The 14,592-nt window shown below is 38.7% G+C and overlaps 1 protein-coding gene across 1 annotated transcript; it reads left to right on the top strand.

Annotated features, from left to right (window-relative positions):
- Positions 1–2,615: 2,615 nt before the first annotated feature.
- Positions 2,616–3,716, top strand: LOC308095846 (kelch domain-containing protein 3-like; the record flags this gene model as incomplete). The annotated part of the gene is made up of 1 exon (XM_080442959.1): positions 2,616–3,716. The coding sequence occupies one exon, from the start codon at positions 2,616–2,618 to the stop codon at positions 3,714–3,716; it is 1,101 nt and encodes a 366-aa protein (XP_080299085.1).
- Positions 3,717–14,592: the final 10,876 nt, after the last annotated feature.

Consider the following 14,592-nt stretch of genomic DNA (forward strand, 5'->3'; position numbering starts at 1 on the left):
AAACTGCTAAGCATGGAGGACATTACTAGCCTACACATCAAAACAAACATTGTGGATACAAACGGCCACCATCAAAATACCCCATGGTCATAATGCTACTTCATGTGTGTACAATTAGCCATTTTATGTTACCTCGATCACCTGCAACAAGACAGTCAAAACACATAAAACATGAATTAGACATATTTCTGTCCAGTCTGCAACTGCATCACTGTTCACTTCCTCCCTAGTAGGCTACTGCAGGTGTAATGCAGGTAATCAATGTGTTGCCAGATTTTGCAAAAGAAACAAGCGGCCAGGTCTATGAAAACAAGCCCAAAAGAAGCAACTAGGCTCAGGCCCATGATAACGTCTGCAAATGGTTTACATACTCTTTACGAATGTCTTACGCATCATTTGCTAAACATGAAAAAAAAACTCCCTAAAAAACTCAATTTATACCACTATATGAATCATTTCCAAATGATTTCCTACAATTTAAATTACATTATTTAATGATGAGCAAAATATAAAAATAATGTTTTAATGTGTTTTAAATAATGTTTAAATTATTCTTAAATGTTCTACAATGTTATTATAAATGATTTCATAATCATTAACCAATGTATATAAATAGTTTGTCTATGATTAGTTTTTTATCTGCAAATAGCTTGTATATATTATAACATCAGTTACAAATGATTTAATAATCATTTACAGATGTATATAAATGGCTTATTCATGAATAGTTCACTACTTACTAATACCTTATAAATGATTTGTAACTGTAGTTATAAAGGTTTTAGTAATCATTTACAAATGTCAACAAACAGGTTGTTAATGATTTGTTATTAGTCTACAAACTGCTTATAAACGTTTATAAATGCTTTATAACGGGTCATTATTGTAAAGTGCTACCGACATTTTTTATGATATTTTTTTTTTAATGGTAATATATTATCAAACATCTAACAACAATATGAACTATAGTGTTAACAGAGTGACAATGACATATCACATGAGTTATTGTGAAACAATTATGATTCATGGTCACACACTATTTCAGTAATATAATTACATTGATTATATCTTATTGTATTGATTTCATTTTATTTGAATGCAGGGTCATTCAAATGAGTCCATATACAAACACATGTGTTGAATTAACTGTGGAAAAACTTGAAGAACAAAGACACTGGATTAAGTAAGCTTGGCTGTTAGCCTGCTCCTGACCAGGCTAACTTCACAGCTAAATTGCCATGGTAACTAAGCTAGGCTTGCTTCAATTCTCTTTTGAGGAATCGGATAAGGCTAAACTTAGCCAGGGTGAACTGGCTAAACTAATCTTCAAGATAATTCACCTTTTGAGGAACCGACTCAGCTCTAATCCTGGCTAAATTAAGCCAGGATAGGTGGTAAAGCCAGGCTTTAGCTCTAATTCACCTTTTGAGGAACAGGCCCCTGGCGCTGAGTTGGTTGCGTGCGCAACGTTATCGCCACTTTCCGTCTCAGCGCTCCTTTTATGGTCTGGTCTGGTCTCATATGGTCATCCGTTTATGGTCTGGTCTCGCTCTCTTCCTCCCCTTCGGTTCAATCGCTTTCTCCTTCTGTTTCTCGTGGTAGACACACCTCGGCTCACAACTCCCAGGTGGCTGGTGTGAATACACTCACGTATTCCTTCTTCTGCTCCGTGTCTCTGCACACAACCTCCCCTGCTGCTGTCCTTCTCCCTCTGACACCTTGGTTTCTCTTGGCTCTGCTTCTTCTTCAAACTGTCCCACCTCCTCTTTTGTACCTGCCAAAACCACACCTCTCTCCTCTCTCATTTGTCCGTGGTGACATAATGTCTGGCGACATTGGCCATGACCGTGTCCTTGGGCGTGACCTCGTGACCACCTTCAGCCACTGACTGTCTTGGAGTGAAAATAAACTAAGGGACCGGGGGGAAAACAATTGTAGAACGACAGTGCAATAATATGGTGTACAGAAAACAATAAGATGGTGGTGTTAAGTGAATAATAAATATAAATTAAGCACCAATAAAACATTTACAAAAGTTGTAACCCCCGTTTCAACCTTGTCACACTGACATGATAGTAACCATGACCATGATGGCATTCTGATGATCTCAGTATCATGGTCAGTATATCACTTAAGATTTTTGTATTACAAGATTCCTCCAGGCATGGATATGGGAAATATATTTTAATAATAAACCACAGGTCGGAAGGATATATAAATTATTCAACCCCCCACCCAACCTGTAGGTTATTTTGACCTCTTTTTGGGGGGTCAAAGTATTAATTAAGGCGGTCATAACCTCCAATCCCCCTGTAATTTGAACCATGGACACAGAGGACCGTCAGAGCCTGCCTATGCTGGGGTTGATCAGTTTGCCTAATTTGGGAGAAAAACGGGTATCAGCTTCGCTGATTGGCAAAACCAACACGTCAGCTTCACAGATTCGCCAAACTTCACGTGACGTTTGTGCCACTGTTCCTATAAGTACACCTAATAACACTTCATGCAATTGCCATAAGCACCCAAAAGAATAAGGGAACTTTATTCTTTGACACAGCAGAACAGAACTTAACAGAACAGAGGTATCTTCATAAACTGTGCTGCTGGTGTGTAAAATGATGCGCTGGACGTTTCATCTGAAAGACGGACAAAGAAAAGAGGATCATGCGGCTGTGGCAGTGGGGCACAAGGTTTACACCTTTGGAGGGTACTGTATTGAGGAGATCGACGATCAGATTGACGTGTGCATCTTCAACACTGTGTCTTTGCACTGGAAGAAGTTGCCCCCATTGATGACGGGAAGAGAATGCCTTCCTTCCATGTGCATGGGCCACACAGCTGTGCTGATAGAGGATATGATCTACATCTGGGGGGGTAATACTTTCAATGGAAGGTACAGCAATGTGCTTTATGCGTTTCACGTGGACACCCACATATGGTTCAACCCCAAGACGTCTGGGACAGTTCCGAGGGAGAGGAGCAGCCACTCAGCCTGTGTCTTGATGAAGGTCATGTATATCTTTGGGGGATTCAACATGCTGACTAGAACGATCACTAATGACATCCACAAGTTGGACACCATTACAATGGTCTGGTCTTTAATTAACACCAGAGGCCCTTTGGCACCTGCTTCATCATGCCACTCTGCCACCATCATCGGGACAAAGATGTTTGTATTTGGGGGGAAAGCGCACCAGGACAACAACATCAGAGTGTTTGACACAAAGACCAACTTCTGGCTTCCTCCAGCGCAGGTGTGCACATGCACACCTGCACAGATTCTTCCAGAAGGACGTGCGTGCCATTCAGCCTTTGCCTACAATGAAGAGCTGTACATATTTGGTGGCCAAAACTTTCGTCTGGGTCAGACCTTCCATGATCTGTGGAAATTCAACCCCGAGACCTTCTCCTGGAAGAAGTGTGAGCCCAGCGGGACTGGACCACATTGGATGTCTAGGATGTGCTGTTGCATGGTGGGAGATCGTATCGTCCTCTTTGGGGGAAACAGAGTCACACCCGTCAATGTTGATGAAGATCTTGAATTTGAAGATGAGGACGATTTGTCTCATCTGTACATCTTAGACTTACGCCCCAGTATGAAGACGTTATGTAAGCTAGCTGTAACTCAGTATTGTCTGGAGCAGTCCGTACTCCCACACAACATCAGGTGGGAACTGGCAGCCATGACTACCAAGAAACAAATAACAGCCCACTAAAAAACTAAACAAAAAAGGACATTTTGTTGCTAATGCTAATCTGTGTGCTACAGCTACACAGGCCAAAAACCCAGTCAAATTTGCATCTCGTCGGAATAGAGGAGGTGGTAGAGAAGGCGTAACCCACACAGTCTTTTGTGTCCCAACTTCTGAAAGAAATCGTACAAATAGACAACTTCTTTCAGAAGTTGGGACACAAGTTTTATTTTGTTTGTATTCAAGATTTATACAATGTTTTTTATTGTTTTTATTATATACATTTTTACTTATTACTTGTATTCTGTGTGTGGTTTTATTCCATTTCATATATTTATTTATTCATTCATTCATTTTTATTGAATTATGTTATATTTATTTTTATAGTTTTTTTGCACTGTGCATAGGGCCTGTTTGGACTATAAGGATACTATTTGGGCCATTTATGTTTTACACAATATATGATTGTCATGATATTTCTATGGTGTCTGGGACTGGTTTTATTTTGATTTGTATAGTTTTTATTTATTTTCTTACTTTTTACTTGTATTTTATGTGTGGTTGTACTACATTTTATTTATTTATGTGTTCATTTATGTATTCATTCATTCACTCATTCATTTTTATTGTTTTTATTTTCACTGAATAATAGTGGGACTGACATAGACCAGTGGTTCTCAAACTGACATTTTTATGTCAAGGACCCCCAAATTGATATGCATTTGTCCACAGACCCCCATTTGAAAAATATATTGTCATTTGACAAATCTTGATTTAATTATTTGGATGTGTGTTTTCTTTTTCTGACCTTTTTCTTACTGTTATCTTTTTTTAAATGTTTCTATACATAATATATCTTTATCCCTCATTTCACAAACTCACAAAGTTCATCAGGTTCTTGTTTCGACATGATTAAATGTATAGATTTAGTGGACCTTGAAATTACTTCTGGACTTTTCGGATCATTTCCTTTTTTTCCCCCAGTTTACTTAAAGATTATATGCTTAGTAGTTGTAATAACCCTGTACAAGAGACAAGAAGTTATCGTAAATCTTGCAAAAAGAATGTGGAGGACTTTCATGGCATGATGTTTTAAGGCTGCAGGTGGAGAAAGCCTTTTAATGGTGTTTGAGGTACTGTACTGTGGACTATGGCGTTCACGAATGACGTGAGGGTAGGGAACAGGTTGACGAGAGTTTGGAAAGCTGGAGGTATGCACTAACTAGAGCAGTGGTTCTCAAACTGTTTCATGTCAAGGACCCCCAAATTGACTCTTATTAGCCCACGGACCCCCATTAGATATGCCAGGGACTCCCATAAGAGAAGATTTTTAGGGCTCTAGCAGTGATTCTCTACCATTTTAATTTCAAGGTCCCCCAGTTTGACATGCATTATGGCTACAGACTCCCATTTAATAGCATTTATATCTCTCTATCCCAATTTATATTGTAATATCACAATACCACAATAAGGTGTCAACGAGGTGGTCAGCAGTGTAAATGGCTCTTACAATTTAAATAAGGCTACAATGACCAGTTACAGATACACTTCATCCACCTGAAAGGTGCGAATAGTTGCTATACTTTTTGGGAGGGATGTTCAGCAATAAAAATGACCCAAAAAATGACAGTATCAGTATGCTCAGGTTTAAAAACGTGACAGTGCTTACAGACAAATTATATGCTTGGCTTGATTAATAAGCTAAATTGAAAAAAGAAAGAAAAAAACAGATTACAGGACAACAATATCAGATATCCCCATCATGCAAGAATAAAGACAGTAAACTCAAATAGCATTCAATGTGGGTTAATAATGAAAAAATATGTAATCAGTTACTTCAACTTGATTATATGCAAGTATAAAGACCGTAAAACTATATATACATTGGGGGTGGTTAATAAGGAATAATACAAATGAATATTTGATAGGGCGCTGGGTCCGCGGAAGTTTACAAAATTGTGGAGGGGGTCCTTTGGTCCTATAAGGATGGGGACCCTTGAGATAGAGAATGCCAGTGTTAAACATTACTTACAGCGGCCCTGAAGGTTAAATCTGTACTCCAGGTTGAACACCTGTATATCGGTATCAGAGAATGAACATTTTAAATTGAATGTTCAATAAGGAGGTTCAAGCATGTTTGTTTTTACTTTCTTTTCTTTTTTCCCCAGTTTTTTTTCCATAAGCAGAATTAGAGGGTATCCAACAACATAATTATGATTTGTTTTGGTTTTCATTTCATTTAATTGTATTATTTAAAAAATATTGTGTTATATATACATCGAGGGTTTTCCTTTCCTTTTTTTTTTTTCCAAATTTTTTTATCCCGCGATTTTTTTAACCCATTTTTTTTTCACCCGGTGCCAATTTCCTAAGTGATCCTGGGCGCTACACCAGCCCTACACCAGTCCCCCACAGTAGGGAGGCCAGGGCCGAGCTCATGCTTCCTTCAGGCATGAGAGCCAACTGACCTTCTTGTCACCTGACAGGGGGGAGTTTCCCTGGTTGGACGTAGCGCGTGGAAGGAACACGTTATTCCAACCAGTTCCCTTCCCCTCCATCAGGCGCCCCGGCTGTCATGGGGGAGGCGGTATAGCGACCAGGATTACTACATGTTTTTGTGAGGGTATTAACTACCCTAGGAGACACGGGGAGAACATGCAAACTCCACACAGAGTAGGCCCTTTCGCCAACCCCACCTAGGGTATGGGCGCTGATGACGCGGAGGAGAAGACACGCCCCTAGCGCCCACAGCGTCCCCGGCGGGAATCGAACCCAGGACCTTCTAGCTGTGAGGCGACAGCGCTACCGACTGCGCCACCGTGCCTCCTGGATTTTCCTTTCCTTTAATGCCTATGCGAACCCGGGGGTCTGGTGAAGGGGTTAAGAAGCGCCTGGGTTGTTTTACAGCTATGTCATAGGAAGAGATAGATATTATTGTTGTAAGCAAGCAAACAGCCGAATACATTAATATATATCACTGATAGACAATCTGTACACTGGAAAAAGAGGCACCTCTTTCATTTGCAGTGGGAATTTGTGTGAACTGTTTGTCTCTGCTTACATGACATTATATCTTATCTCAGGTACGTGATAATCAGCTTTATTGTCACATCACAGGTTTAAAAAGTGGATGAAATTTGTTTTTGTGCATAGTTCCCATCATATTATTTCCATAGAAAAAAATAAAGGGAAGAAAAAGAAGGGGGTGGGGGTGCAAGGGGGAAAGGAGATCAATCAAGTAAACAAATTATCTACATATTTACACATACCTATATCACGTACCTGAGATAAGATATAATGTCATGTAAGCAGAGACAAACAGTTCACACAAATTCCCACTGCAAATGAAAGAGGTGCCTCTTTTTCCAGTGTACAGATTGTCTATCAGTGATATATATTAATGTATTCGGCTGTTTGCTTGCTTACAACATTAATATCTATCTCTTCCTATGACATAGCTGTCCTGTGGTTGCAAAACAAACCACACTAGACCCCAGGGTTCTCACAGACATTACTAATTTACCCTCAGAAAATAAAACAATTATGTATAACAAAACATTTTAAAACATAAAATAAAGACAAAAACAAACCATATATATCTGGATACCCTCTGAACCTGCTTATTTTCTTTGGTTACCAACTTTTCATTTTATTTTTTAAAAAGCTTTTCAGAGGGGAGAGACATTACATCACTATGTATGGGCAAACAGTTCACACAACATCACACACTATCATAAAAAAGCATATATTTTCAGTACATTGTACATAGATCAGTCAGTGATCATTAATGTATTCATGTACTCTATAGTTTGCCTGCTAGAAATAGGGACATTATCTTCCTCTGATCTGGTGGTCATGTGATTGTAAAACAACCCAGGCCGCTTCTTAACCCCTTCACCAGACCCCCGGGTTCGCATAGGCATTAAAGGAAAGGAAAACCAAAACAAATCATAATTATGTTGTTGGATACCCTCTAATTCTGCTTATGGAAGAAAAAAAACTGGGGAAAAAAGAAAAGAAAGTAAAAACAAACATGCTTGAACCTCCTTATTGAACATTCAATTTAAAATGTTCATTCTCTGATACCGATATACAGGTGTTCAACCTGGAGTACAGATTTAACCTTCAGGGCCGCTGTAAGTAATGTTTAACACTGGCATTCTCTATCTCAAGGGTCCCCATCCTTATAGGACCAAAGGACCCCCTCCACAATTTTGTAAACTTCCGCGGACCCAGCGCCCCATCAAATATTCATTTGTATTATTCCTTATTAACCACCCCCAATGTATATATAGTTTTACGGTCTTTATACTTGCATATAATCAAGTTGAAGTAACTGATTACATATTTTTTCATTATTAACCCACATTGAATGCTATTTGAGTTTACTGTCTTTATTCTTGCATGATGGGGATATCTGATATTGTTGTCCTGTAATCTGTTTTTTTCTTTCTTTTTTCAATTTAGCTTATTAATCAAGCCAAGCATATAATTTGTCTGTAAGCACTGTCACGTTTTTAAACCTGAGCATACTGATACTGTCATTTTTTTGGGTCATTTTTATTGCTGAACATCCCTCCCAAAAAGTATAGTAGCAACTATTCGCACCTTTCAGGTGGATGAAGTGTATCTGTAACTGGTCATTGTAGCCTTATTTAAATTGTAAGAGCCATTTACACTGCTGACCACCTCGTTGACACCTTATTGTGGCAACTTCTCTCTCTCTCTCTCTCTCTCTCTCTCTCTCTCTCTCTCTCTCTCTCTCTCTCTCTCTCTCTCTCTCTCTCTCTCTCTCTCTCTCTCTCTCTCTCTCTCTCTCTGATCTATTTACCAAATGTGTGAAGAAAAAAAAACATTAACAAGTAAGTAGGCTATCATTTTAGTGAGGGAGGAAATCGCGGGGGGGTCCGCGGGGGTCCGCGAAAAAAACAACAACTATCTAATCTAAAGTAAACATCACATCCCTCAAGTCATTCTCATTCACATATGCCACAACTTTTACCACAAATCGATTATAATAGGCCTACTTTATCTACAGATAAAAACACTAGTGATATTCAGTGGGATTTAAAAATGGCGGAGCTGGCTTCAGTTTTACAGACAGACCAAAGTAATCCAGAGCCAGGGATTACCCAATCAGCAAATAGGTCCCGCCCTATGGTCCCGCCCCGTTCCTGTTGATTGACAGACGGCGATGTCATGATTGGGTAAATGGAAGCCATTCTTTTGAAAAGACAGCATGAAATAAAAAACCCATTTAATAAATACCAAAATAAATAAATAAAAAGCACAATTAAATGAAAAACACTAAAAAATAAATACATGTATTTATTTATTTATTTGCATTTTTTATTTATATCATCATGTTTTTTATATATTTCATTGTGGTATTTGTTATAACATTTTTGGACCAATGTACCTTATGAAATAGCTAAAAGTGGCAACATGTAATATATATAGGTTGACATTAAAAGTCACAATGAAATAAATATAAAACGCAATAAAATAAAAAACATTACAGAATAAATAAATAAATGTATTTATTTAATTGTATTTTTTATTTATTTAATTGTATTTTCATTTATATCATTGTGCTTTTTATATAATTCATTGTGGATTTTATTAATTTCATTGCGATATTTATTTTTTAATTTTTGGACCAATGGACTTGATTAAATAGCTAAAAGTGGCATCATGTAATATATATAGGTTGACATTAAAAGTTACAATGAAATAAATAAGAACCACAAAGAAATAAATAGAAAACCCAATGATATATAAAAAAATACACAATAAATAAATACATTTATTTATTTAATTGTATTTTGTATTTATTTAATTGTATTTTGTATTTATATCATTGTGTTTATTATTTATTTCATTGTGGTATTTATTATTTAATTTTTGGACCTATGGACTTCCATACAGGAGGTTGTTTACAGGGACAGGGCAATCAGGCCCTGTCACATCAGGCGGGGCGTGTGTGTTTGAATTTTAGCATCCATCCATCCATCCATCCATCCATATCTTCATCTGCATATCCAGAGTTAGGTCGTGGTTCTTGTATGGAATTATTTACATGACCACCATCTTTGCTTTTGATTCAGAAGGAGGTCATATTGGTTCTGTCACAATGCAATTGTAGGAAATTAAAAAAGTGAAACATTTTCAGAATTCTTCTGATATTATGGGAATAATGAATGTCAGGAAACAAGCAGTTGAACAAAAGGTTAGCCACACAAAACAAGTCCAATGTTAAACAAGAATCCAGATAAGTCGATATCTTGGATTATGTAAGGCTACAGTTGCTCAGTCCCAGAGAAACCAGATATAAAATTTGAGGAGGGTTGGTTAAACTCTTAAGCAACCAGAGAATGAATATTTTCATGGAAGCTTTAAGAGTTGCTGTTTTGGTCTTGGTGAAATACCTTCTTCAACAAGGTCTGGGGTGAGCAAGTGTGAACACACAACAAACAGGTAAGCAGTCTACTGACAATTCCAAAGTCTTCAGTTGACAAAGAAGAACAGAGGCTTTTAAGAAGTGTGGTGGAAATACAGGTCGTGACCTATGACCTGGGCCTTAGTTAGAATATTCTCTCTTGTAGCACACAGAGAATATTCTGTACAGAATCAGAGGAGGAAATTATACTGGATAGTATTCTCCGTGTAGCATCTGTGCTACACAGAGAAAGAAAATACTAAAAGAAGGCTAAAACTATATATTCCCTAGACGATATTAAACAATTTGAAGACGGTGCCCAGAAGTGGGGGTGAACCTAATATCTTCTACATGCCCAGAATTGAGGATCCCTAAAGTCAGATTATTCTCTCTACTGACAGCGACCATCCCTAAGTGATAGTGTATGACGCACAAGGTACACAGGTGTTTGGCTCGATAGTAGGGATCAAACGCAGGGCTCTTGTGGCCCAATAACCCCGGGCTCATAGAAACTAATGGTAAAAACCTCTAAGGGAGGGGGAATGAGGATCAGTTAATCTTCAGAGTTGCAAAGTCATTCTCGAATAACTTTGCAAAATAGTACGCAAATAACAGATGATGTTCGTCACTAGGGTCCCAGGTGGGACACAGTGGAGAAACAACACATATTTTGATGATGAGAGAATGATGGTGATGCCCAGATATATTAGGGGGATAGACCCTTTTCGGGCAGAGATATTCGGGAGCCCAGAGAGGCAACATCGTTTGCTGTAATGCTTAAGCCTTGCTGTGCTGACTGTAATAAACCTCTTCTGCTGATATAACTAACTTCAAGTTTGAGAGTGTTTCATTCTACCAATCCATCACCGGGAAGACTAAGGATTCCTAGGTACTACACCCACAGAAGCAAATAGTAAGTGGAGTATTTTTCTCACAATTCTCACACTGTAGCTTTACTGTGTTTTGTAAAACTGTATATTGGTTTGCTTAATCTATTGTATTTGGAATAATATGAATTATTATTTTAGCTGTTTTTAACTTGCTTTCTTGACTCTCATATCCTGGGAAGGAACTAAGTCTTATCTTTTTCAAACCTTTAATTAATAATTAAAGAACAATTTCACTGTCAATATCACTTTGATATGTTTTGTGTGTATATATATATATATATATATATATATATATATATATATATATATATATATATATATATATATATATATATATATATATATATATGCGCCTTTCAGGATAAAGTTACAAACCTCATGCCTTATTGCTCTATAAATTCCACCTGTATGTAACTGTATGATAGTGACAAATAAACCTTCTTGATTCTTGTTTGAAATGTCATATTCTTTATTAATCTATATATTCTTCAAATGTATCGAACCGTTAACCCTCGATGGTTTCCTGTTTGTCTCACTACTATCTGTCTCTATCTCTAGGATTACCATGAAGTGGCAAATCTTATTCCACTTCCTTATAATTTTTTGGACCCCTGGCACGCCGCTCTCAACCTTTGATTCCCTCTATGATCTGGAGGCAAACTGGTACAACCACTTCCCAAGGCACGGCCGTCATCTGCTGTACTGGTTCATCAATAACTCAGTGGTTGACAGCACTACCGACACCATCAAACCTCTGTTTGATCCGACCAGGGGAGACTATGGCTTCGGTTATTTTGCAAACGGCGACAGTCTTCTTCCAACCAGCACGGGCAACCAGGCTTACTACATAGTGGGAGACATGAGGGAGACGAACACCCGAGCCCTGCCGGAGTATGTGACCCAGAACTATCAAAACTCTCAGGACTCTGGGGACCGCAACAGGGACAGGCTCGTGGTCAGGGTCACCACGGGGTCAGATCAGGTCACAGCTGTGGACGGAGTCTACGTAACTCAACTCTATCCCCTGAACAACAAACGAGACAGCGTTTACGACTCAATACACACGTACAACGTCGGTTTTAAGCTGGTGAGGGAAATCCAGAGGTTGCAGAGAAACGACAGCCTGGGGTTGGATGCGTTCCTCAGTCAGTCAGGCTATAAGTCTTGTCTGCCGCTGGAGCACCAAGCCTGCTCTCCGAAGGCTGTAAGTTTCCAGCAGCTCAAAATGGTCGAGATCCAAGACGGGGACAATTGCCAACCACTGCAACTTCACGTTAAATCCACCTGCAACGGCCGCGCGAGAATTCACTGGAGCAACATCCCGTTTACCGTATTGGATAGCTCCGTAATCGTGGCTCTTTACAAGGACGGGGACAGCGAGGTCAAACTAGCAGAGGTCCCCGTAGAAAGCATTGCCACCTCCGGAACTTTTGACTCTGGTGAAGCCACCTGGTATGCCACCTCCGGAACTTTTGACTCTGGTGAAGCCCTGAATTCAGGTCTCCAGGTCCGGCTCCTTAAATATAGCGTCGACTCAGAGCACGCAGGGGAGATGAAGGAAAGGGAGGTCTGGAGAGGCCCCGAATTTCACGATGCAAATGGGGCACCTCCAGTCGCGATAACAGGCTATCCTGCAAGCGTGCAGCTTTACGCACGAGGCGGAAACGCGTGCGTGCGTCTCTATGTGACTCGGTCTTTCACCGACTGGAAGGACACGTTCTCCTTGTCCTGGGTTGGGTTTTACTCGAACAACAGCGTGGATAATGACCACTATCAGACGTATAAGTGGGTAGTACGCCTGTATAAAGAATCACCCTCTGAGAAGACACCGGACTACGACGTGTACGAGTACGAGTCCAGTCAGACCGTCGGCACCGGGGTCAACGCACGGTTCTTTCAGTCTAGAGAGTACCAAGAGACCGTACGCACTCCAGCATGGGAGTAGATAATGATAGACCTCAGAGCACAGATTTTTGTTATTTTGATTAGGCTATTTAAAAAGATCATCGAAACAATCTTGATCTCGCAATATCTATCTACAAATAGCCTATCTACAGTATATTGGTGTCAACATCCAGTGTCACCGGGATTATGCCTGTCATGCATGCACAGTGGTTTATGAAAGTTAAGTTGCAGACTGTACAAAATGACATAATTCGATATTTGATCATTTGTATACCTTTAGGACACATAGCCTATTGGTCTGAGTTTAAAGGAGGAGTTCACCCAAAAAATGACTTATTTTCTATCAATTGCACACCCTATGAAGCCTTGAATCCATGGATTCTTTTTTGTTTTTGTCGCATTCTTAAGCTAATAATTTGATTCCCGTCTCCTACCGGCTAATGTATCCGGTAGGAAACACAAAGTAGATTATTTGTGTCTCCTACCGGAAATACACACGGTCATCAAATTATTGTCTTAGGAATGCCACAACAACAAAAATAAATCCATGAAATCAAGGCTTCATGGGGTGTGTAATTGATAGAAAATAAGTCATTTTTTGGGTGAACTCCTCCTTTAACCCTGTAAGACCCGGATATATTTGTACTTGCATTATAAAAACTATAATGTTTTTTATATGTAAGTTTTTATGCAAATGTTGACATATAGCAACGTTGGGTCTATCAGATTTCCTATAGGCCATTTTTATGGATGACATGGCAAATGTGTAATTACTTCACTAAAACAACTTAATGATTCATTATATGGTTTATTATTTGGCCTCAGATCAATTATGAATAATATTTGGCCTCAGAACAGTATACATTATGAATAATAACACAAATTTCCTCTGTAGGCCAGCAATAGGGCCCAGCTGTGCTCCTATAACTCTATTGTGTGCGCTTTTTGTTTTGTTTTGTTACTATTGCCTTACCACTTACATTTTTTTTGTATTAAATGAGGACCACATTGGAAATAGTTATACTTTGTGTTCTCCTCATGCTGATTTATATATATTGTTTACATTTTACCTAATAAAATTAACTCATTCAGTGCCACTGGCCAAAATTCATTGTAAAAAAAAAAAACATTCAGTGCCACAACAAAATTCATTGTAAAAAAAAAGTGCTTACAGCCTTTTTCAGTAAGAAGTTAAACAAGAAGTGAATGGAGCAGAACATTTTCAAATCATCATATCTTGGGTTCTGAACATTTTTTTCAAAAAAAAAGAAAAAGAACGTTTACGTTTTAGACGTCCTGTGGCACAGGGCTTATTACAATGGATGTTTTAGACGTCCAGTGGCACTGAATGAGTTGTTAATCTGTTAATCAATCAATCAATCAATCAATCAATCCGTCACACCATGTTTGGCTGTGGAGCCAACAGACTAGTTCATTTTGATACATTGTGTATTATTTTATCCAACACAGATTTGAGACCAAACTGAGTAGCAAATTGCAGGTCAAATTGCATTTCTTACTAGATTGTAAGAGGTATACAAGCATAGCATAGCATTAGCATACAAATATGAAATAATGAGAAATAATGCTTCACCATTACCATAATCATGTTGAAACACAATGTAACCTACTCTCTGATTGTCGTCATACTGTATAATAAAAAATA

Source organism: Gymnoscopelus braueri (assembly GCF_963280865.1).
Source record: "Gymnoscopelus braueri genome assembly, chromosome: 2".
Classification (NCBI taxonomy): domain Eukaryota; kingdom Metazoa; phylum Chordata; class Actinopteri; order Myctophiformes; family Myctophidae; genus Gymnoscopelus; species Gymnoscopelus braueri.